Here is a 24,133-nt window from a genome sequence, read left to right on the forward strand (position 1 = left end):
ATATTTAAACCAAACATGTAGTCATTTCCAACCTTCTACATTTACCCCACATTTAAAACTATTTTGACATTCACATCTGCAATACGGAGTGTATATTAGAAGGTGTGAAACACTGAATACGGGCAATGGATTTCTAATATTTAACTAGGATATTATTTGTTAGCCCAGCCTTCTATAAATCATTACCGCCAGAAAATAAAACCAGAACAAACAAGATGGTGGAGAAAGAACTGATACAGAAAATCCTAGTCATGGAGGTTAGACAGCCTCCGTGCTTTTCACTGAGTTCTCTGCTGCCGTCTCCTGCCAAGTTTCTCTACAAGGCAGGTGAAAGCCGGGGAGAGGGTCATGTGACCTCGGTGACCCAATAGCCAGGTGAGTTTCGGGTCTTTTCAGGTGCAGACGATCAACCAAAAGGCTGACGTCTGCGTAAGCACCTCTACGGCCCAACGCGATGTAACTAATCTGTAACAAACTAACAGGTTATTAACTTATTCGTGATGTGTAGGTACGCGGAAGAATCTCCTTTCGGTTCATTATTTACCTGAGGAAGGAAAAAGGAGACTAACTGCGACTCATGGCTGTGATTTTAGTCGCTTTCATATTGGTGTGCGCCAGGTCATGGGACACGTCTTTCCTCACTGTCGGTAGGTTGTACAAACTTTACCTACATTTACATTAATTCACCGTGTCAGACAGGACAGGTTAAACCCACAGGTTAGTTGGTGTAGTTTTAAGTACATTGACTTTGCTCATAGTTTAACAATTCGTATTAATGATGAGTATTTGTTGATACATTTGTCGGGCTCAAACAGTCCGTCAGATTTTGGGTGATGCTGGATGGGTAAATGATACGAGGTCGGAGCATGTGGCCACTGTGGTCAGGGTCAGAGTTTCGGGCAGTCACATGATGTTGCCTGGCAACAGGGGGGAAAGACCCGGACTTTGGACCCGGACATGTGACCCTATGTATGGCCATCTGTTAAAAGAGTAAAATAAACAAAAAGGGAAAGCCTGCCGTTGTGCAGCATAGTTATGGATTTTGGTGAGGTAACTACGATGAGCGCATGCGCAGAACAGCTACAGCTACGGCCACATACACACACTTACTGGCCGCTTCATAAGGTACACCTGTCCAATCTAATGCAATCCAATACTGCAGCTCTAATTTTACAAGGTTATTATTTCTCAGTTTTGGGGTTGAAGCTGAGGTCATAGTTTTGGCCTCCCTGACAGTCATAACCTAAAAAGTGAGAGATAATAACCTTGTAAATGTAGTATTCATGGGAGAGCTGCTGTATTGTGTTGCATTCGATTATACAGGTGTACACAATGAAGTGCTCTGTGTGTGTGTGTGTGTGTTTGTGTGCGTGTGCGTGTGTGTGTGTGTGTTTGTTAGCACAAGACTCATTTACAGCCTGCCAGGATGAAAAAGTAAAAGAGTTAAAGGGAGATAGACCTTGATGCACACTCAATTTCTTTCAAAAGCTACGTTGAACACAGTCCAGTATTACCGAGTTATGCAAAGTGTTTTCTCAGAAGGAAGCAACATTATTTGCTTTGGATTCCAGAATTTGCCTACTGTGTTTTATCAAACAGCATGAAGTAGAGATGTGTTGTCCTGTTCTTATTCTGTAGGTTATGTATTAGCCACACTGCAACTGATTCATTTGAAATATTTTTTTTTGTTTAGTTTTATCTATTAGTTTCAGTCAGTGTCAGTAGACTCCCTTATCAAATGACAACAGAGAAGGATTTTGTTGGCATCCACCCATTGAGAACTTGTTGGTATCACTATAGGAAAATTATTATTATTTTTTTTTTTTTGCTGCACCTGTGGGTTAGTGTAAACTCACTTTGTCTTCTGTGTAGCTCAGACCTGTGTTGATGAGAGCAGATACAGGGAACAGGTGCTGTATGTGGGGCAGCAGAAGCCTCCGTATAATTTAAGCTGCCCTCTAGAGCCTCTTCAGCCCCAGAACACCCCACAAATCCAGCTGATTTGGCAGAAGGATTGTCAGCAGATCCCCAGCCAGGAGGGGAAAACCTACCTGGAGTTTGCCAGCTTTAGCTACGAAGACCAAGGGAATTACACCTGTATGCAACAGGGCAACACCACAGCCTCTTTCACTGTGCACCTCATTGTTAAGGGTAAGTTGTAGTTCCTCATGTAAACGTAAGAGTCACTTTAAAGCTGATGTTTGCCTCTGCTGTAAACAGAGCACAGGGGCTGGTTGGCCAAGAGAATTTATGTTTAATGTACCTGCCAGAGAAGATGTCAGGTTGTACCAGCCAGCTTATGTTGTCTGCAGCTCTTGCACTGAACACAGACAATAATGGTACGTCTATACACAGAATTTCAGTGCTCAAAACCCCCAGAATTTAAACCTAACAGTGGCCCAACCCAACTGTGGAGGAATGTCGGCTGCACTGTGAAAATGAACTGCACTGCTCTCCTCTTCTGGGATCCAAACGAGGAGCAATGTGACACCACACTGCAGTGGAGAAAAGATGGCGAACCCATCACCAACCTCACACTTTACAAACAGAACTCCTCCTCATGGTAATTCTGAGCTTTTAAATCATTAGGGCATCAATATAAGTATTTGAATGTAAATGTTAAGATGCAGTCTTCTGGCCTGCTTACAGGTCCCCTCGTGCTGGACAACTGATGACAAACAGTCTGCTGGAGGTTGACCTTGCTGAAGTGAAAGATTTTGGGCTCTACAGCTGCATAGTGAGGAACATTTCATCTGATTTCAGCCTACAGAATTCAAGTAAGAAATAAAAATAGACCCGTGAAAAAGTTGACAATTGATAAAGAATAACATATAGTTTGCATCCCCTTATTTTAAAATGGCTTTATTTTGACCTCTTTGGCCATTTTTGTTACTTCTGATGATAAAATAACATTTTTTAGCTAAATGCACATCAGCATGTTAGGTTTAGGGTTATGTTTGCATTCCCTTAGGCCTTTACATTGTAAAGGGATGCAAACCTTACCCTAATAAAATAATATTGCACATTCAGGTTGTACAAACTCTTGCACCTCATTGTAGTTCTTAATATTTAGACCTAATAATGGATTTAAAATGCATTTGCTAATCTGGTACATTTATTTAGTTGAAAGTAGTAATAGTAGCTACAACTACAATTTACATTAGTATTTTCTGATGATTCATTTTAATTAAAGAAGTGTTGTTGGTTATGTTATTTTTCTGGTGTGTGTGTGTGTGTGTGTGTGTGTGTGCTCAGACAGCCCTAATCACGCAGCCGCTGTTATTGCTGCCATCATGCTCCTTCTCTTCCTGGGTGTAGCGGCTCTTGTGTACTCCAGGTGTCACCTGAACATCAAACTGTGGTACAGGAACTATTATGGAGACTATGAACTCAATGGTGAGACTGCTACCGAGGTGATTTATTGTACTGTAGCTATCAGCATGTTCAGATGCTACATTGCAGTTTGTGTCTCTTTGCTTCCAGATGGGAAATTATACGATGCCTACATCTCCTATGTGAACAATGACTATGACAGGAAGTTTGTCAACTTCATTCTCAAACCTCACCTAGAAAATAAAAATGCGTACAAAGTGCATCTTAATGAAAATGATATTCTACCTGGTGGTGGTAAGCTCACATTATTTCACTGTATATTCTGTATTATTATACTAAGTTTGCTGTTTTGCAAGAATTATAACCAATGTTTTTGTTGTTTGTTTTTATTAACAAATACTGCTGGGACTTTTTACATTATATAAATACGTTGTTTATGCCATTTGTGATGCTTCACAATCCAGGATGGTGAATTTATTATCTATTACTCTGCGTAGCCAGTTGTGATTTGATTACTTCCAACAATGTGTGTCCAGAGCCTTCTGCAGAGCTGCTAATGAACATGAGTCGATCTCGGCGTCTAATTGTGTTGCTCTCTCATGCTTACCTCGAGCAGGACTGGTGTGACAATAACTTCAGGTCAGCTTGAATGAATTTTGAAACAAATGTAGAAATTGTGTCATACATACATACATAATAACAGCTTGTACCACTTGAGGTGATGTAGCTATCAGGCACTACAGTGTCTATGTCCTTTCATGATATACTGTAGACGTGTGTGTTTTCAGACAAGGCCTTCTGCGCGTGTTGGAAATATGTCAGCGACCCATTCTCATTATGCTGGAGGGCCAGTGCAAGCGTATGAGGCCTGAGATCAAGCAGCAGCTGAGTGAGCACCAGCACTGCCTTACTGTACTCACATGGAGGCACAACTCTGTGGTAAGTATTAATACAAATTTAACACCATTAGATTTGTATGTTGAATATAAGAAATGCAAAGTATGCAAAGTATCTGCAATGTTTATGATTAGAATACTCCCACTGGGTTCGCGTGGTTTTTCTCTTGAGGCCAGTTTTACAATAAATTAATCTTGAAACCATTGTGTGTTACACAACAGGTTTGTAGTGTAGACACATACACATGACTTTGTGCAAACATAAAATATTAATAACTAAATAAAAGAAAATGTCTTAAATTGTTGTAAGCTTTTAATTGACCTGCGTAGGTGTGGTTTGATTGACATGTTGCTGAAGTCTAATTTGTGCACAGAAGTACAGGAAATCACTTTTTTTTTTTACTCTGCCTATATTTGCACTTCATACCCCCTCACTTGTTGCCAATTGTACTATCTTGTAAATTTAACTTGAAAACAAAAAACTAGCAGTCAAACAAAATAATCAATAAACAACTTTTTTTTTTTTTTTTTGCAAATTTAAAAAAAAATCTTTCCTTTACACACCCAATGCAGGAGCACAGTGGCCTCAATAGAAGTGAAATGGAAGTTGTTTGAAACCACTAGAGGCTTTGGAGACAATACCAAGCCAAAGCTCAGTCTAATAAGGTTCAGGAGACCTCTCAGGGATGTTCATGTCATCACACCATCGGTCAGATTTTGGTGGTTCACATGAAAACCACAGCCTGTTTGCAGTTTGAAGAATTGCATTTAAATACTCTGAACTGCAGATGCCTCGCTTGCTCAAAGATTCAATCCTGTTTGATTGTAATAGCATATTGTAATGTGGCTTGCTTGTTTGTTTGGTTCCTGTGTGCTCACAGACTCCGTCATCAGACTTCTGGAAGGAGCTGTCTTTAGCCATGCCTCGCAAGCTGGTTTTCCACAGTGAGTCTGCAGGCGACCCTCAGACTGTGCTGCAAGATGACAAAGACCCCATGTTGACTGTGGACACTGACTACCTGGACTGCCACTCAGACACGGACCCTGCAGGAGATCTGGGTAAGAGTACCAGTTCTGGGTCCAGCAAAGTTTTCAGTGTTTAGGTTCATTCATCATACAAAGATAAATATTCCAAATCATTTGCACAAATTAAAATGCACATACATATATCCTAAAAGAAATGTTTATTAAAGCTGCACTGCCTTGCACAGATGACAGCGAGGAGTGGTTTGTTTGAAATTCGGTACATAGATAACTGTTTAACTGAAACCTATTGTATCTGATTAAGTTTGAGACTAGTTTGAATAAGCAAACATACATTTATCTACGGTTCTTTAACTTCAGTACTAGGAAGATATACTGTGCCAAGCAGACATGAGCCTTTTTCTCCTCAGAGGAATAATTTTACCTTTTGCTTATTGGCTGAGATGAACAGGTAAGTATATGTTTAATTTCAATATGAAGGTACAGCTGCAAGGAAACCAGGAAAGACTTCTAAAACACACTAATCACAGTAGATGTTCTAATCTTGATTATTACTATTATTATGACTTATTATTCCGTCTTCTGTATGTTTTTTTTTTTTTGGGACCTAACTACTTTGGCATACTTTCAGCTAGAAACAAACTTTAATGTCCTTTAAAAGGACATTATTGCCTGCATATGGCTTTTTAATATCTTTTATACTTTTTAAGATTCTCATGCTTTTATACTTTAAAAAAATCGACGTCATCGGTTACGCCATCAATGACTTCGCAAAGTTGCCTTTGAGATTTTTGCCAAAGGCTAACTGGCTTTGGCGTTTACCTAACCAGTATATAAGGAAGCAACATTTTATCTCAGCTATTGCTGATCAGCTTTTTTTCAGCATCAAAGCATTCACAGTGCTTTTACTAGCTAATACATAATATCTTGTTAATTGAATAAGTTCAAATAAAAAAAAACTTGTTCTCTGCTTGTCTCCTGGTGACCATAAGATAATCAAAAGGTCCTTGGTGTGCCGCCCCAAAAAAGTTCAGCACATTGCCCCATTTAAAACTAAAGTCTGTGTTTTTAAATAAAGTTAAGAGTTGTTAGTAGGTTGTTTGTCTTTGTCTTCAGACTAAGCCTAGCTGGTTCCAACTGTCTTTTGCTAAGCTAACAGGCTGCTGGCTGAAGTTTCATATCTGAAGAGTGGCATCAATTTAACTATCAAGAAGTGTATTTCATAATATGTGCTTTTTTTCTCTCTGTAGGGCTACGTCTCCCTGTGTACAAACCCATGGCCTGTAGAGCTCCTGTCCTTCCCCCTGCTCCACTCGTGACACCAGAGCCCAAACCCTCAGACATAGACGTATCTGATCTGGGATCACGCAACTATGAAGCCCGCTCGGACTTCTACTGCCTGGTCACTGAGGACATTTGATCCACACTTCTCCCTCACGTCTGCTGATCTCCAACATGGAGACTCCCATTCTTGATACCAGGGATTTACACTTATCTATGTCAAGCAGCAAATTATTTTTCTGTTCTTTAAAACATTTTGTTAAAAGTGTTCTATTCCTGCTTACCAAAGAGAGGTTCAATTTTTTTGTATTTTCTAGTGTTGAAATATTTTATAGGAAACTGTAAATTGAAACTATCTAAACTTTTAGGGTCAATCAGGATGAGAAATAATTTCCACACTCATTTGCCTATAAGATTCTCATCTCATAGGCAAGTAAAATGAGTTTAGTCCCCCAACAGAGGGCAGAGCATCATCAAGCAAATTACCGAAAGTATGAAGAAATGCATCTGCATCTTAAGCAGCTTGTCTTATTGACAGCTTACAGTACTGATTGTTGTTAAGAGAGTCTGTGTTGAACTCTTCTCACTCCAGGCATCTGAACCTTTCTGCCCAGGTTGGGCGCTTTGTGACGTAAACCAACTCAACATGGCAATTACAATAATAAAGCTGTCTAACTAAATACCAGGATGTTTCTTTCAGATATTTTTGTTCTCGCAGAATAACGATGACAGTCATTGAAAAAAGTAAGTGTAAAGACTGCAGTGGGGAAAGTCTGGTATTGTTCCTGTCGGAACAGGAGCAAATATGTAAACAAGGAGTGGCAGACATTTTACTAGATTAGTGTCAAGACTGTTACAGCTACACCACTACAGCACACACTTGAGAAAATAATACTCCATTTCAAAATCTGTCTCTTTATTAGCTTAAAAATATTCCTTTCTACAACACAAAAGCAAATATGAACAATTTTTTAATTCACACAGAAACCGCTTATGCCACAGAATAGGAAATTCATGCAATGAGGTTTTTAAACCATATTGTATAGATAGATACTTTATTGACCCTAAGCCAAATTTAGAAATTTATCTTTTGTATACATTTTAACAAGTTACTGATTAAAAAATATTTAACTTGCCAATCTGAACAGGTTCAACGGGGTCACAATTAAAAGTTTGTCTTTAACAAAAAGTAATTATTGCATAGGCTTGGACTAACCTTTCACCAGAATTCTACATTCACACCATTTATTACATTAACTAAACAGCAGATAAAAAGGGAAAAAAAGTAGATTATACACCAATGAGAATTCATGTTGTGGCTTATTAGTTTAAGTCCTGTTAACAAAGCTATCACAGCTGACACATCAGCTCATGAGCAAAAACAAATGTCAGTTTCAAAGCACAAGAATCTTCCCCAGTATTCTGTATAAATGTTTTAACATCTACATGTCAACAAAATGTTTCTCCAGAAAACTTTCTCTGGTTTACATTCATCTATAACTACATGTTATAATGCTAACTCACATAAAAACACATTTGTTTATTCAAAAGCTACAAGTACATAGCTACAGTATATAAAATACTTGATGTAATTTCTGTATAAATGTGAAAGTAATATTTACAAAAATATTGTGTTAGTATCATATTTGTTGCATCAATGCTGTAAATTAAGTGCAACAGTGAGAAAATTAGGCACAAGTGTTTCATCTGTTTACATGTTGCTCTGACAGAAGATCCCTGATCCCTGAACACATACTGTGTTCAAACAGAGAATAAATGGGTAAGGTGCATACATTTGTACTAGGAGTCCATCAACAGTCCAACACAGTGGGTCCACATTTCTTGCGCTGTGTTGTGCGGCATAGAATTTTCTGGAATTGGAATGGAATTTTCTGCTGGGTAGATCCTCAATCGCATGTGTGTTCTACTTCTTGTCACAAAGTATTAAGAGTATTAAGTAGTAAGAGTTTGGAGAGATTTCTTCAGTGAGGAGCTGGTCAAGTGCAGGACAACATTGCCTTTGTTTTAGATAGTTATATCCACAAAATCCGGTCTTGAAAACCCTTTCTGTAAAGCAAAGAGCAATGGAAAGTGTTATTACGTTCTATAATAAAGTAACCAATTGTAACCTTAACTGAACACTACTGTTAAAAAGATTTAATCCATGTTGAGCTCAGAATACAATGAGCAATGTTATGAAATTCAATTTCATATTGTTTACTTTTTGCATATGTGCGTGTCTTTTGTAAAAGCTGTGTATGTACGCGAGTACGAAATTTAAAACTGTAAGACAAGTGTTAAAACATTTTCTGTTCTGCTGGGACTTGTTCATTAGGAAATAAGTTGACACTGCACCTTTGGGAGGGGCAAGTCATGATCTGCACAACGCAATAAACCTACCTGGGCTTGCCTGAATGGGTGTGGGAGTGTTTGTGCGTTGGAAGAGCAACAATCAGCGATATCTGAGTTTTGAACATTTGCTGCCCAATTGACGAGGGAATTTCAGGGAAGGAGGAATGTCATCCACAAATACACAGGCAACACCACCTTCGTCACGCTCACTCTTTTTAACACTTTTTCACGCTCTGGCACATACAAACACACCACACATGCTCAGAGTGAGGGTGGAGTGTTTTTTCAATTGAGCTTTTCAATTGACTTTTGCGTAACAGCTGACATGCAGAAATTTACTCACTGACTTGAAAGTTTTTTGTACTGAAGTGAGAACACTTATTCTCAAATTAGAAAAGTGCAGAGTTCTTCGTTAGTCATTTCTACAGTATCTTACCTCTTTGTATGCCTTGTGCATTTTCTTGTACTGGAACATGTTGGTGAGAACTGTGGATGCTGCTTTGGCTGCTTTCAGCTTCCCAGTACTTCAACAAAAAGATTCATCCAAGGTTAGCACTTGGTATAATTACCTTGTGTGAGAAGACAGTCTACAATATTTTTTGCAACATTCACCTTTAAATGGGTAAATATCTGCACCTGGTCTCATGTGAGAACACATTTAACCAGTATAGTATTACAGATCACACACCTGTTATCGTGATCGTTCTTGATGCCCATCAGTTTAGTCAGCCCGTCAAAGAAGGTTATGTCTCTGGCAGCTATAGAGCTGTATGTCACCAATGTATTGAGAACACCCAAGATGTTGACCACCACATCACTGGAGGGGTCCTTGACTCGTCCGTCATTAGGCAGCCTACCCACGAGGTTGTTCACCACCTTTGAAGCTGAATAAACAAGCATGTATTGTTAGGATTATATGAAACAACAATTTTCACAATCGCATGTTTGCTATTAGCAATGAAAATGTAATTTCATATCAGTGTTTGAACAGTTTTGTAGTTTCACGTGAAAGTCTTTTACTGGTTTTGAGTGGACAGGACTTGTCTGGAAACAGCTGATGTCACAGTTCTTGAACCAAAAGGTAATGATGCAGTGAAATCTAATAAACCCACACAATCAACTAGCTCAGAGTATTTTACTAGTTTAACTTCAAATAGTTTGACTGCGTTCGCTTTACTAATAAATACTAATCCTCCACACATTGACTTAATCCATTACCGAATCAGAATCAGACTAATCTCAATTTATTAAAAAAATACCAATATTGCGATCACAATTTATTTGTGACGAAGCTGAAAATATGAAAAGCAGAAACTAGAACAAAAAAAGATAAATGCTTTTCATTGTTTATTAGGTCTGTTATGCAATGTTGAGTTCATAGCCATTTACATTTCAACATTAAATATATTTTAGATTGTATATTTCTATTAAATAGATATTCAGAGGCTCATATGATGTACATTATTTGCTTAAATTTAAAAAGACACTCACAGAAATATGTCACTTATATGCAGGTCGTCCTAGAGTAACTAATAACTTTGTAACAATGGTAAATGAAAAATGAAAGACTGACCCATATCATCCTTGTTTCTTGCATGGCGGGACAGATTTCGGAGGAAGCCTGTAAGGGAGCGCAACTCCACATCATTGGTGGTACGCATGTTGTCCAGCAGCACTGGCAGCACACGCTCCTGCTCCAGAGCCACACGGCTCAACACTGAAGCCCACTGCAGGACAAAGACAGACAGTTCATACACAAGGCAGCCTTAGGTTACAATGTTGAATGTGGTCTCTTTAATGTGCTACTCACTCTCTTGTCTCCGGCTGTGATATTCTGCAGCGCTCCAGCAGCCGCCTCGCGAGTTGTGTTGTTGATCTCGCACAGCGTTAGCACACGGCTATACACCCCCACTATCTGAGGGTGCCATAGCCACTCCATATCCTTTGGCGAACGAGCGACCTCACTTAAGGTGGAAAGATCCTGGTTCTTATTCTGTCAAAGGAAGAAGCATACAAGAAGACCGTGTTGAGATGGAAGGTCAGGTCCATAACAAACTATTTGCTGATGAATGCATCTGACGAGTGCGCACATTTTTGGCTTTCCTGCTCTGCGGTGTAAAGCAACCAATGGCTTCACCCTTCTTTGAGTCCTGAGCTCTGGTTGGTCCATCCAGGCGCAAAAGAACAGATGGAGGCAACTCACTGTACAGCTGGTAGGAGAGGTTTCTCAAGACACACACTGCATTTTCCACACCCTAGGAACACACACATACACACAGATAAATCAATGCATACAGTAAAGATGAGACAGTGTAAGTTCAGCTCCATCTCATCTGGTCTCACCTTGTCTTCTGCCTTGCTATTCTCAAGGGCGTCCTTGATGTAGGTCACCAAAGAATCCACCAGTCCGCTTGTTTCTCTCATCTGCTGACGGGTCTTCTCGCTCACAGAGCTTAGATTCCTGAGCACACAAACAGAAAATTATGTCATTATTTTTGACCAGATGATGGAAACACACTTTGGTTTTGCACTGTGCTTCAGTAATACACCATTTCATGAAAATCACTCTAGGGTGCACACAAACAGAGTGGAACCAAAGTATCTGGGAGCTGGAATGATGCAAACCTTTTCAAACGCGAAAAAAAAGTAAAAAGTGACGGGCGTGGTAAAAAGCTCCAGTAGCTTTTAGCTAACATGTGAGTTGACATGTTCTGCCAGAACAAGTTCTACAAATGCAAATGTGGTCATGGGAGAAAAAGCAATGGCGGATTAATGAGAAAAAAAAATAAATTTTAACGAAGGAGTGTGTTGCAACCAAAGAGATAAGGCACAGATATATGTGGTTTACCTGAGGCACCCTGTGGTGTTGTAGAAGATGTCTGCCTCAGAGGGGCTCAGAGAGATATTGTTAGAGTCATTGACACTTGTAAGAGGAATGAGGACCTTGTTCGTGAGCTCGGATAGGGTCTCTCTGGCTAGTTTCTCCTTCAGGTTGTCTTTGGATGAAAGGTTCCACAGGATACCTGCACAAACACACACAAGAAAAACTTACAATTTATTCTTAACTTTTCACATTGTAGTAGCTTTCTTTGTGTTTCATTTAAATAAAGTCTTGGTGACTTTATTGTACAGTGATGTTTAAGTTTAAGGACACAGTTAAGTGTTTTGAGAAGTGAACTCATTCTCTTCGTTGGCAAAAGTTAGATGAGAAGGTTTTTACCACTTTGACTAGTTTATTATGAGACTACAGCCAGCAGCTGGTTAGCAAACATAAAGATTTGGTTATCTTTAGGTGAAGCCGAGATTATTTGCCCCCATTTCCAGTGTTTGCACTAAACCATGGTAACTGAAGCTTGGTGTTTACCCTAAGAATAAAAAATGCTCGTCTGCTTATCGACAAACCAAGTGTTTTTCCAAAATGCTGAATAAAACAATCATACATGAGCTGAAAATATTCTAAAACAAGTGGACTACACATCACCTGTGAATAGGAACCTACAAGAGAAACTCAAAGGACAACACACTATGTCATTGAGATAAGACCTCTGTCACCTTTGGCAGAAGTTACACAGGCACATTTGCTCTGTTACTCATCTTTTTGTCAACATTTATTACTGAACTCATAAAAAAAAAAACATTAATAGTTTTACTCATCCTACAGATAAAAATCAAGGTGTAACGGCTAAGAGAAAAAATGACACGGCCTTCACTTATAAAAGGGAGTGGCAGATATAGTGCTACTGGCCCACAGGCCCCAACAACTCCTACACATTCCCATAGTACGTACCCTATAGAATAGATAGTTGCTCAACCCTCATCTTGTTGTTTTCACACAAAATGCTCCACTGATGTCTAAACTATGAACCCATTTTGTGGATTTTCAAGGACTTATTTAATGAGAATGCATAACTGTCAGTTCTGCTGTGAATAATGACAACAGTTGTACTTGTGAGAATGTATAAGTGCTCAAGGCTGAGTCAAGTGGAAACAAGACTTAAAGAGACTTGAACAGCCCACAGACATTAAAGCTACAATATGCAACTTGAGCGAGCGTTAACATTTCAAAGGCTACTGTTTTCTCAAAGAATTCCAAAGACACCCCAGCCAAGATCACATTGCATCCAAATGTCAACCCCTTTGCATTTGTGTGTGTTCAGGCCAAGAGTACTAAACAAGCAGACTGAGATCAAGCCTGTTTGACTTGTCATGTTTTCATTGCAACTGCCATCATTAGAATCTTCCTACCTGTGATGTTTTTATGGAGCTCATCGTCGGGTTCCCCAAGTGCACTGACCAGGTATGGGATGCCTCCTTCTTCAATCAGGGCCACCTTGTTCTCCATATTCTCAAAGATGAGGTTGCGTGTGGCACCAGTGGCATAACGCTGCACCTCTATGTTGTCGCTGTTAAACAACTTCACTAGCTCGGCAATGCCCTTCAAGCGACGCACCTAAAGGCAAAAACACTTGGGCATTATTTCATTTAATTTCTACTATCAGTGGTTGGATTTTCATTACAACCTCACAAAAATTAACTTAAGGAACTATGTAAATTAATAATTTTTGTAATTACAGCCATTTTCAAATCATCTTAAGTTTTTGTTTGAAGAAGATCCCATTTGCCCCAGTTTTCCTATGTTGGACCCATAGCACATGAATGTACTACCCACTACTTGAACTTGCCAAATCTGAGGTCCTGAGATGATGCTACCTAAGGATTGCTGTTTCCATTCTTTACTTTCCATTCCAAACTAAGTCACACCAGATATGAGTTTTAATCTCTGCAGTATGCCTGCTATTTAACACCTATAAAGGTTAGAGTCCGGACACGTTTACAGGGTTTATAAAACTGAAATTACGCACAACAGAAGAACAGCAGAACAGAAGGAGAAATGCAGCAATTTCATGTAAACATTAAACATTACTGGAGACTTGTGGGAAAACAATTTTCAAAAGCAAGTTTCTCAATAGGATATTGAAGAGAGAAAAACCCCAGAGGAATTCTAACCACATGTTTAATCTGTTCGAGCTACCTCATTTTTGGCATTGTTGTCATTGTAGCACTCATGCTGAATGTAGGCAGCACCGAGGACCTGCACATCATAATCGGGGTCTCTTAGGTTTTGCACTGCACTGGCCATGTCCAAAGAGGTTATCCTATGGAAGGAGCAAACAGACAAAATCAGCCAAAGAATGTAAAACATTTAATTATACTGTTATATGTGGCAGCGCAAACAGAGTAGCCACAGCCATAATTCATAGACTACTTGTTTCTTGTCTGAACAATTCAGCTTCTTGAATTTCTTCCAAATCACACAGTGGTCTGCAAAACCCCTCAGTCAACCACATGCTGTGGGGCGTGTGAAATGTGAGGCCAGGAATTAAGCTGCCACACCCAAAACCAGTCCTGCCACTAGGCAGCCACCTCCGAATCCACAGCTAAAGGATTACACTGTTCTTATCACACACAAGCACACGAAAACCCTCTGACACACGAATCTTGTGACACAATCATACTGGTGCGTTACATTCACTCAAATTTTTGTGACGTCGAGGAGAAATGAGGCACTAGGATGAGTTGAGCTGTTCGCTTGATAAGTGAGTGCTATGACCTAATTAAGCTTAAAGCTTGCTCCTCACAAAACCAAAATGTTACTCAATACTTCCTCACTCCCACCCCTTCTCTACCTACTAAACACAAAAAGCCGTTTCCTTTTAAAATGGGCTAAATAAATCTATAAATCAACAGGGAATTTCCGTTTTCAGCAAACACCACTGAACCAAGAGTAAACAGAGGATTTGTTGGGGACTACTTTCATTGGTGGATTAATACACTTTTGGTGCGCTGCAGCAGCAAGGCGGTGTATGTGGGACTGACTCAAACTAAACTGAAGTGCTCATATTTATGGTAATGAAGAAGCATGTCACACAATGCAGAAGTGTGACACAAGACAATGGAGGCACATTCAGCTGAGCTACTGTATATACGACAGAGGATCAATTTACTGTTGGTTTTGGCTTTTTCCTGGCAGAAAAATCATAGAATATGACCAGACTTATACTTTCATTTTCCTACGTCAGCAAAGTCAAAAGTGTATGTAAGTTGGTTTTTGAGGTAGATTAAATCTAAACAGTGAACATTTTGCTGATGCTGATTGTTATGTGCAGATTCCCGTTACACACAGAGGATCTATCAATAGTAATAGGGGACATTTCCTGTACTTCAAGTGAATCTAAGCAGAATTAACTGGAGTCGTGTGAACTTCTCACCCGCTCAGGTTGCCCATGCTGGCTCCCATCTCCATCTGCCCACTGAAGATGTCCATGCCCTTGCCCACACTATGCATGCTTTTGATTGACATGGCACGGGACAGGGCTCCCTGACGCTGCATATATAGGTTCCCCTGAGAACCAGAGGACACTGCAGATGCGATGAACCCCTTGTCCACTCTGTCTCCTCCCCCACCATAGGTGCTCCCACTTGAGGACATCTGGTGCTGAAGGGTCCCAGCCGTAGAGCCCATGCTCATCCGGTTTCGGTTTGTAATCCTGCTGATGGTGCGGTGGGCTGGGCCTTTGAAGGAATGTTGCTGGACAATCTCTGCCTCACCTCCAGCCATCCCTCCACCTCGGGAAAGAGTGCCACTAAGACTTCGGCGCATAGGTGTCGGCAAGGTCATGCTGCCTCCTCCCTGCCTCACCTGGCTGACGTAGCCGTTGACTGTGGCCTGATTGTACGGGCGGCTGTAGGTGGCATCCCGGTCTGACACCAAGCTGCCAGCATCGCTGCCATCAACCATCCATTGGCCTGCCTGCATTGACTGCTGCCGCATTGAATGCACAGAGATGGTCTCTGGCTCCATTCGGCTCTGCTGCCTGGCACCGCTTTGGTAGCTGCCCATGCGCATGTCGTCTCTGTAAAAACCATCACCGCCAACAGCGACACCAGGGACTCCGACACCAGCTCCTCCACCTCCAACACTGATCCTGTGGTAGTTGGCCAGCTCTGGGGCAGCAGACTGGCAGCTGAAGCCCGACCTCTGGGATACACGTGGACCCTGAGGATGAAGAGAAATTAATGCTAAGCTCACATTTGTGAGCAGAGTTGTTTCTTTATGTTTTAGTTTGCCACATACATGTCTGAATTTTATAAAATGATTTTTTAAAGTTAATCCCAGTGATGTCATCACCATACAATAACAAGAAACAAGAGCTCATGGCCTCGGTACCTACTTATAATAATTACAGACAAAAAACTGAGTCAAACAACATGTAACTTCAGGTCTAACAATCAGAAGTCAAGCCTCTTTCTTCACTTCCTAAAAATGAAGGAATCTAGAGCGTGGACTTGAAAACCCTGGGCTGAGCTCATCACAAACTACTGTGAAATACCACACATGCTGCATCCTGGGCTGTGACACCAGTATTGGGCCATTGCTATTAGAAGCTTGATATTTCTATGATATATATATGAATACATGCCGAAACATTGAGATAACACTGCTGTACTCACCAGTGTTCTGGAGCCTGTGTACACGTAGGATGATTTAGAGCTGAAACTTGGGTTATAGGTTTGGTACTTCACTGTTGAAGAGCCACCGTAATCTGGAATAAAACAAAAATAAAAAATAAAAAAACCACGTCATCACATTTATAACAATAAGAAAACACTAAAATGTTTTGTGCAAATGTTTACTTCTTTGAATGTTATGTTAAAGCCCCTCTTCATATATTTTTTTCAAGTGACATGTACACATCAGAATGGTTAATAAATATTTTCACTTTTTGAAAACAAGGAGTTTCCATGTCTTTTTTCTGACTTTAGACACCACTTGACTCAGCTGCTGACTGTGTTCCTGAACCAACCCCTACAGGTCAAGAGCTGATAGGAAATGTAACTTGCTGTAAGTCTTTCCATTTCTTTCTCATTTGTAGTGAGGTCACTCCTCAGCAATGATCAATCCTGGGACTTTTGGACATTTCAAATGTCAGAAAAATGTGTTTTTGATTTCATGCCTAGGATTTTATTCTCTTAGCCTGGCCACTGCAAAGAGAATAAAGTCCTTTAAATGAATGCTGTTAATGGTGTTTGTTGTGTCAACTCTGACACATACATAAATATTTCAGCAACAAGTCAACCTTGACCTTAACTGTGTGTAACATTACAGAAAAATATTTCTATAGTTTGTTGTCATCTAATTGACTGATTTATTGTTATTCAATCAGGTTTAACTGATACAGAGCTTTTATGACCATCCAGTAAAAAGAGAAAAATGTTAAACAAAATGTAACATTATCATAAACTTTTCTGAAGGCAGATTTAACAATAGCCTTGCTGATTTACCATAATGACTGGCATAAAAAAAAAATAAACAAATTAAATAGTAGGTTTCCTGTTGCACCAAAGGAATTGACCAGTCACCAGCTCTGATGTCTCTGGTTTCTGTTCACTCACAGAGCAGCTCACAGACACATTCGCTTGTCTCACTCAGCCACACTTGACAGGTGAGCGCTGATAACATACATGTAGCATTATCACCACTACAGTTGGAAAAACACTTTCTCCTATAATTTATGTCTATAATTCTACAATTTACGTGTTTACTGAGGTTAATGTAATTTTTCATCATTCACTAATGACTTTCTTAGAAGTAATTGTACATGTGTCCTTTTCTTTCAAAGAATTTGTTTTTTCCAGTGAAATGCAGTGATGCAAAGAAATGTTACTTGAGGACTAAGAGTCAACAGCCAAGCTTCCATCTGTGTGAGGCTGAAATTAAAGGGGTATTGTATCTTCAATGTATTAATTTATTAATTGATAGTTAAACTGTAGCATTAACTCAAAAGTGTTAATTATTCATGTCTGTACAATATTTCATGGCAATGGAAAAGTTATTTCAGTCTGGATAAAGGCTACAGAGACACACTATCAATACAACCTGCAGCCAAACGGTGTATTTAGATCTGTAACATGTTAAAAGTACAAGTTGAACGTTCTGATATGTGACGCCAGGCATGTAATAGTATTTATAATTCAAAACTAACCAATTCACTGTCACAAAAGAGCACAAACACTTAAATACAGTCTGGCATATTTAAAATATTTAAAACTGCACGGCTGTGTCTATGTTTATATGTGAGTGCAGTATAAATGTATATGTCTGCATGCCTGTGTACTCTTCTCAAGTGAACAGAGGGGAGATTTGAACTAGCTTCACACTACTTTTTTCACTAGAACACTCACACAAACCCACACTTGCTCAGGCACGCACACACAAACACACACGCACACAAAACCAGTTGGTATAGAATAGAATGACTGACATGTTCTTGTCCTGGCCCCAGCCCAACCTTAGCAACGCCCTACACACCTTTGCAACATGCTGAAAACACACCCTAAAAAGTCCTTTAGCAAGGAAACTAAACTTTTTTTTCCTTTCTTTGATGTACTAAGATCATAAACCAACACTCAACAAACACACACACTCATAAATATTCCAGATTTTCTGCTCTCACTTTCTGCTGAGACTTGTCCACCATGTGAACACTAACTAGTCACTGCCAGAAATGCAGAGTTGCTGCAGTATTTGGAAAGAGGAGGTGTAGCCTACAGATTCCTCTGTGTGAGCACTCAGTGAATTCATAATGAACTTCTCTAAAGCCAAAAACAAATAAAGTTTCATCACTCCATTATGTTGCCAGGATTTCTTCTCTCCCTTATGTACAGGTTTCAAAAGAGGATGGATTTGACAAGACAACATTTTATCACTGTTTGTTTTCCTCCCAGCAAAGCCCAGGGCAAAGGACGCGCACAGATAACTGTGTGAGTCTAGTTTTTTTACACAGCGTGGCCATGTTTGGCTGAAGTGTTCAACAAGGACATACAGTGCGTTTGTTGTTGAGGCAGGTAATGTTGGCGCCTCAGGGAAAAGCTGAAACTAGAAAAGTGATAAGATTCTTTTAATTTTGCCACCATGATACATCCAAACAAGGTTCCTATGTGGAGCTGCTTCCTGTGGTTTTGTTGAACACAAATGATTATGGGACATTGTGGGACTGTCTTCATGCTTCAGGCTAGTATATGTCACCAAACATCAAAAACAACACATGACTCTGTTCAGTAACCTTACATTTGACATTGATACGACTTCTTAACCACAATTTAACAAATATGTCATTAGGACCGAGTGAACATAAGTCAGGCTATGGGAGTCTCACTGCTGCTTATATAACAATCATCCACCTCGACTTTGACTGTGTGCCAAGACAACACAGACAGACACCTTTGGCCAAACACAACATCTTCAAACAGATAAGAAAGGAGCCGGTTCTCATGACACTGCTGCCATCTCACAGGTAGCTTCTGAACCCTCACCTCGTAGAGCGTAGTACGACCTGAAACCTAATCCCACAGAGCGTGGCTTTCACCTTAGTCTGCTATCAGGCAAGTTCATGAAAGAAGTTCTTGTTTGGGCCTGTTACGCATTAACCCTCTCTTTTTGTGCAGGTAAGATCATTGCTGCTGCTGTAGCAGCAGAGCAGCAAAATGGACAAATTCCCTCATTAGAAACATGTTCATAGGACTGCAGCTGGGACGCACACAGAAACATACACCAGACAAGTCCACAATGCAAAGCACATTCACCCAAAATACTCTTTGGACTTTAAAAGGTACACTGCAGTCCTGAGTCACGCTGAGAAATATTTACTTGGGCTAGAGTGAAATAAATAAAAAGAGAAACTAACTTCGGGTGAAGTTAGATTAGCAGATGAATCTACGAGCTGATGAAAGTTTATTTTTCTATTTGAACCTTTTGAATTGTCAATGCTCAACCTTTAAACTAATATGCCTAAAAAAAAAAAATCACTAAGCCAAAACTCATAAATATTCTGGTTTTCTTAGTCCTCTGCTGTAGGAAACTCAGTCTCTTTGGGTTTGGGGACTCTTGTTCAGACAAAACATGACATTTAAAGACATAATGTTGAGTCCTGTGGAAGTTGTAATGTGCATTTTATGCGGTTTGGTGACATTTTACAGGCCAAACAGTTAACTGTATAATCAAGAATGCCTGCCGCCATTGTTAATTTTAAGCCCCATGAAGTATGTGTGATGTGTCTGTATACGTTTTGAGATGATAAAAGTGGTTTTAGCAGTTTAGCCAGGAGTGGTGTCCAGTATTTGATGCGTAGTATCTCACGGTTTCACAAATTCAAGCATCTGACCTCATCCAATTTCAGTTTTATTTCAGTTATTTGGCGTCTGGTTGTTTTTCAGTCCCCATATAGCACAGATACACATTTCGTAGTTATTACTGTAAACTAAGCCTGACAATCAGGAAGTGTCACCTGTGCCTCTACCTGTGGGGGGATATTTGCTTTTCTACTTTTAATTCAGCAACTGGTCGTAGCGCTGAAACACACGGAGCTCTCACTAAACAGAAGACAAATCCAGTGAAGTTCCTTTACAAAGTGCGTAAAGACACTTGTTGATGTTTACCTGACATGGCGTAGTGTGAGGCAGATCCATTTTGACGCGGAAGTGTGGACTTCTCCGCCAGTCTCATCTGGACCTGCTGCTGGACGCGCCGCGCTCTGGCCACTTCATTGGGCAGGGAGCTCCCGTTCCCGAGCTGGATCTCCGATGGGAGCGCGTAGGTGGTAACCGACGTGTTGGGCTGCAAAGAGGTCAAAAACATGGTCTCTGAGGCCACGGTACTCATGGTGAGAATTTCAGGAGCGACACGCTAAAAAGGCGCCTGGACTAAAACACTGGCGCAAGCTCGTTGTGTGCGTCGTGGCAGCGCGAAGTGTCTTGAGAGTCTGCGAGAGGCGAGCGCAGCTACGCAAGTGCGGGAGGTGGAGTTTCACTGAGCCGAGACCACCTGACTCACAGGTGAGCGCCGGTCAGACAACAATGACTTTACGCACAGCGAGGTGAATCATGTCTGCCAAATACATATATTTGTAAGCCATTTGCATTAGATTTCCCAAAAACTCACCCAATCAAAGTAAAGCAAAATTGGATTGGGTAACGTTTCTGCTTAGTATACCGGAAATGACCTGTAATTCACATCAAATATTTTACTTAACACCCCAGTGACGATATTTCACCAGACTGAGCTCCGTTTTCCAATCAGAATAATGTTTGTGGAGAGTTTCACTCTAAAGTTTATCTGAGCTCAACGTAACATCTGCAGACTTGCATGTAGAAACATGGTTTGCGATATCCCAAATATTTTGAAAGCTAGTAAGGATTATGACCTCCGGAGCGCATACAATGACTTCTTGTTTCGAACAGTTTACAATGAGAAAAGTAAAAGTGATGTGCTTTTAAGAATTTACACGATATATATGTAGTTTTCTTTGGGTTATTTTTCAGTATTTGTACTTGACTAGTCCATGTTAGTGGAATAATAAAACTTATCAAGTGGTTTATCTTGAAACAACTTGAGTGTCAACACAAACAGTTTACCTGTAAAAGAGTAGACATATTTCAGTTTTTCAGTTGACAGTTGTACTTGCAGTAAATGCACTTATTTACGCTCCAGAGTTTAATCCCCACAGTTTAGGGGGAAACTACGAGATTTATCCTTTATATTAGTCACAATTTTTAGTTTAGGATTTTACATACGCAACATGATCTGTATACTTTCTCCAACATAGCTATACGTTTATGTGGATGTTAAAGATATTTACATTCACTCATTCTTATTTACATTCATTAATTTTGGTGTAAATAACGCTAAATTGAACTTTATTAGGAGGAGGGGGCATATTTGAAGTATTATTTATGTCCCCTCAGTCCTATGAAGTCTGGGTGTAGAGTGATTCAATCTAAACTCTTTTTAGGCAAATTTGTGATTTGTAATTTTGAGCAGAATAAATAAAAACTGATTAAAGTAATAATATCAGGGCTAATGTTAGTAACATATTATGTCAGAGGTCTGTATACTTTAAGCCTTGAATATTTGATAGGACAGTTCTGATATTAATAAGCACAAAGCTTGTTAATGAGGTGCATATTGTGCAGAATGCATATTGTGTTCGTTATCCTGTGTATTTCATGTTTTTACAAAGAAGATTGGATCTTGGAGATTGGAGACTTTTTTTTAAATGTTTTTTTAAATAACTTTAAACTTTAAACTTTTCACCTACAGCTACATCATAAGTCATATTGATTGGTCTTGTCACTTAAAAAACAAAGGCAATAATTCTGACAGAGTGGCAGAACCCGGTTCAGGAGCTTTCGGTCATTCAGCCCTGACGTAAAACATAAAGCTCTTATTCATTACGTCCTAAAGTTTGCATAAACCATTGACTTTTATATACGCATTTGAGTGACGCAATGAGTCAGAAAAATCCACATTGCAATTAAGATGAATCGAGAAACTACACGCATAGTTGTTTATGCACAGAGAGTGAATTTAATGGAAATTCTGAAATTCTCATGAAGCAGTTGAAGCTGAATCAGTGTCTCTGTGTCACTAGATGCTTCATACAGTTCCTTTTCCACTGCAGGGCTTCTGTGATGCATTGCATTATCTCGCACAGCCCTGGATGTGTTGCACAAGTACGTCCACTTACAGTTTATTAAAGCAGGTCCAAAATATATTTTCACTGCCTGTTATGCTGAGATTTGTTCTTTCTTTTCTCTACAGAGCCAAAGAGCCCACGTTTCATCTACAGTGCATGGATTTACACTCGGTTTAAGAAAATTTGCAAACAAATCCAAAGATATTGCACAAGTGTGCATAAAATAATTTCATAACATATTTATTATTATGATTTCTTTACACAGGTGCTGTTTTAATAAAGGCGATAACAATTAGATGAATACACCTGCACATCATAAGGAGTACTTTAGTTGGCAGCAGAAAAGACTATTAAGAGCTCCAAGTAATTTAAAAGCTTTAAGTATGATGCCTTCACAAATTGGTGCTATATCAAATCGACTCTCACAAATGACGTTAAGTACAAATACAGGACTGTTACAAGGTGTGGCACAGTCTCACTCTATTATTAAGCTGGAGCCACACCTAGTTTTTGTTTGTTGTGTTTGAGATTGGTAACTGTGAGTCATTGTTACCAATACTGAAGTGATATAAAATGGTAGTGAACCCTGTTAACTGCAGCATGTCTGTGCTGGCTGGATATGTTATTTTATTATCTTAAACCTCTTCTCATTGTTCTGTCTATTAAATTCTGGTGCATCTAAGCATGATTTCCCCTCAGGAATATATATAATTTATGTTATCATTCAGGTAAAAAAGGTCCCTTTTGGAGCAGAAAATATAATCTGTAATCTCTAACAATCTCTACATCAAATCATAAATAAACATCTACTCTAATCGCTTTGTTTCCTGGACTCCTCGCTGCCTTCCGGTGTTCAGATTCATTTGAGGAGACAAACAAGAAATGAAGAGCAGCCTGCCTAAAGGCTATTCACACAAGTTCCCTCGAGGTTAGCTTAGGGTTTCATCTCCCTAAAGTAGATCAAAGTCAGTAGGCTTCGGTAGAATATAGAAACATGATCTCTTATCATGCTGATATTTCATCTTCCCTGTAACAGCATCATTAGAAACAATGCTTTACAGTTTTAACACACCACAATTGAAACATGCAAACACTTACAATAGTTGCTCTATAAGTGTAATTTTTACTCATAAATCTTACTTAATTATTTAAAAAGCAATTTAACAGATTAATCCTATATGAAAATCATGGATTTCGACTTACCATTACCATTGAAGTTGAGCTGATTGTGGAGGTTCTTGTCTCTCTAAAGTTGTGTACCTGCTTGTCCGACGACCTGATCCGATTTTGAAAGTATTAAAACTTTTAGTGCATTTAAACAGTCACCGCCCTGACAATTAATCTTCTGCTTTGGCTCACTGGTACATGCGGGGCACACACCGAACAAAAGAAGATGAGTCAAAGAGACACCCAATGACACCACAGGGTGTGTTACAGATGAGGGGCAGACAGTGACTGAGATAGCGAAAATACAAGTGAATATTTTGGCTGTTTAGGTGAGTAGCTGCTTTTGTACTCACTCCCAAAAATGTCCTCACTTGGGAGTGAGTACAACAGTTTTGTGAAATGGGGTGGAGAGTCTTCTTGAGAAGTCAAGGCAAAGGTTTAAAATATAGGTTTTAGCAGAACGATATTTTCCAACTTTGTATTTAACATGCCCTCATTTCGCACATATGCACTCCAACATATTCTCACAATGCTGGGATTTGAGTTTTCTTTTAGGATGTTGCAACATGTCAGTCATGACTCACTGAG

The 24,133-nt window shown here is 39.6% G+C and overlaps 2 protein-coding genes and 1 long non-coding RNA gene across 6 annotated transcripts; 2 read left to right on the top strand and 1 right to left on the bottom strand.

Annotated features, from left to right (window-relative positions):
• The first annotated feature begins 204 nt into the window (after positions 1 to 204).
• On the top strand, positions 205 to 7,861 carry sigirr (single immunoglobulin and toll-interleukin 1 receptor (TIR) domain). 2 transcript variants are annotated; one of them, XM_067500014.1, is made up of 11 exons: positions 205 to 375; positions 509 to 647; positions 1,873 to 2,151; positions 2,356 to 2,563; positions 2,650 to 2,777; positions 3,256 to 3,396; positions 3,484 to 3,627; positions 3,870 to 3,972; positions 4,122 to 4,272; positions 5,111 to 5,288; positions 6,464 to 7,861. In XM_067500014.1, exons 2-11 carry the CDS (start codon positions 578 to 580, stop codon positions 6,631 to 6,633), a joined length of 1,572 nt encoding a protein of 523 aa, XP_067356115.1. In that variant the 5' UTR covers positions 205 to 375; positions 509 to 577; the 3' UTR covers positions 6,634 to 7,861. The 2 variants fall into 2 exon arrangements, with proteins under 2 accessions (XP_067356115.1, XP_067356116.1); XM_067500015.1 differs by lacking the exon at positions 205 to 375 and having other exon boundaries at positions 390 to 647; positions 1,963 to 2,151.
• pkp3a (plakophilin 3a) lies at positions 7,390 to 23,819 on the bottom strand. 3 transcript variants are annotated; one of them, XM_067499987.1, is made up of 14 exons: positions 23,588 to 23,819; positions 20,343 to 20,520; positions 16,359 to 16,450; positions 15,116 to 15,903; positions 13,879 to 14,002; positions 13,092 to 13,296; positions 11,695 to 11,869; positions 11,190 to 11,307; positions 10,937 to 11,101; positions 10,657 to 10,839; positions 10,420 to 10,573; positions 9,535 to 9,730; positions 9,283 to 9,370; positions 7,390 to 8,561 (listed from the first exon to the last, which is right to left on the bottom strand). In XM_067499987.1, the coding sequence occupies exons 1-14, from the start codon at positions 23,588 to 23,590 to the stop codon at positions 8,520 to 8,522; spliced, it is 2,511 nt and encodes an 836-aa protein (XP_067356088.1). In that variant the 5' UTR covers positions 23,591 to 23,819; the 3' UTR covers positions 7,390 to 8,519. The 3 variants fall into 3 exon arrangements, with proteins under 3 accessions (XP_067356088.1, XP_067356087.1, XP_067356086.1); XM_067499986.1 differs by having other exon boundaries at positions 23,582 to 23,819; XM_067499985.1 differs by lacking the exon at positions 23,588 to 23,819 and having other exon boundaries at positions 20,343 to 20,730.
• On the top strand, positions 20,607 to 23,570 carry LOC137125099 (uncharacterized). Its single transcript, XR_010914086.1, has 3 exons — positions 20,607 to 20,738; positions 22,364 to 22,415; positions 22,504 to 23,570. It is a non-coding gene; the product is annotated as an uncharacterized lncRNA (long non-coding RNA).
• Positions 23,820 to 24,133: the final 314 nt, after the last annotated feature.

This window comes from Channa argus, chromosome 4 (genome assembly GCF_033026475.1).
Source record: "Channa argus isolate prfri chromosome 4, Channa argus male v1.0, whole genome shotgun sequence".
In the NCBI taxonomy this organism is placed as follows: domain Eukaryota; kingdom Metazoa; phylum Chordata; class Actinopteri; order Anabantiformes; family Channidae; genus Channa; species Channa argus.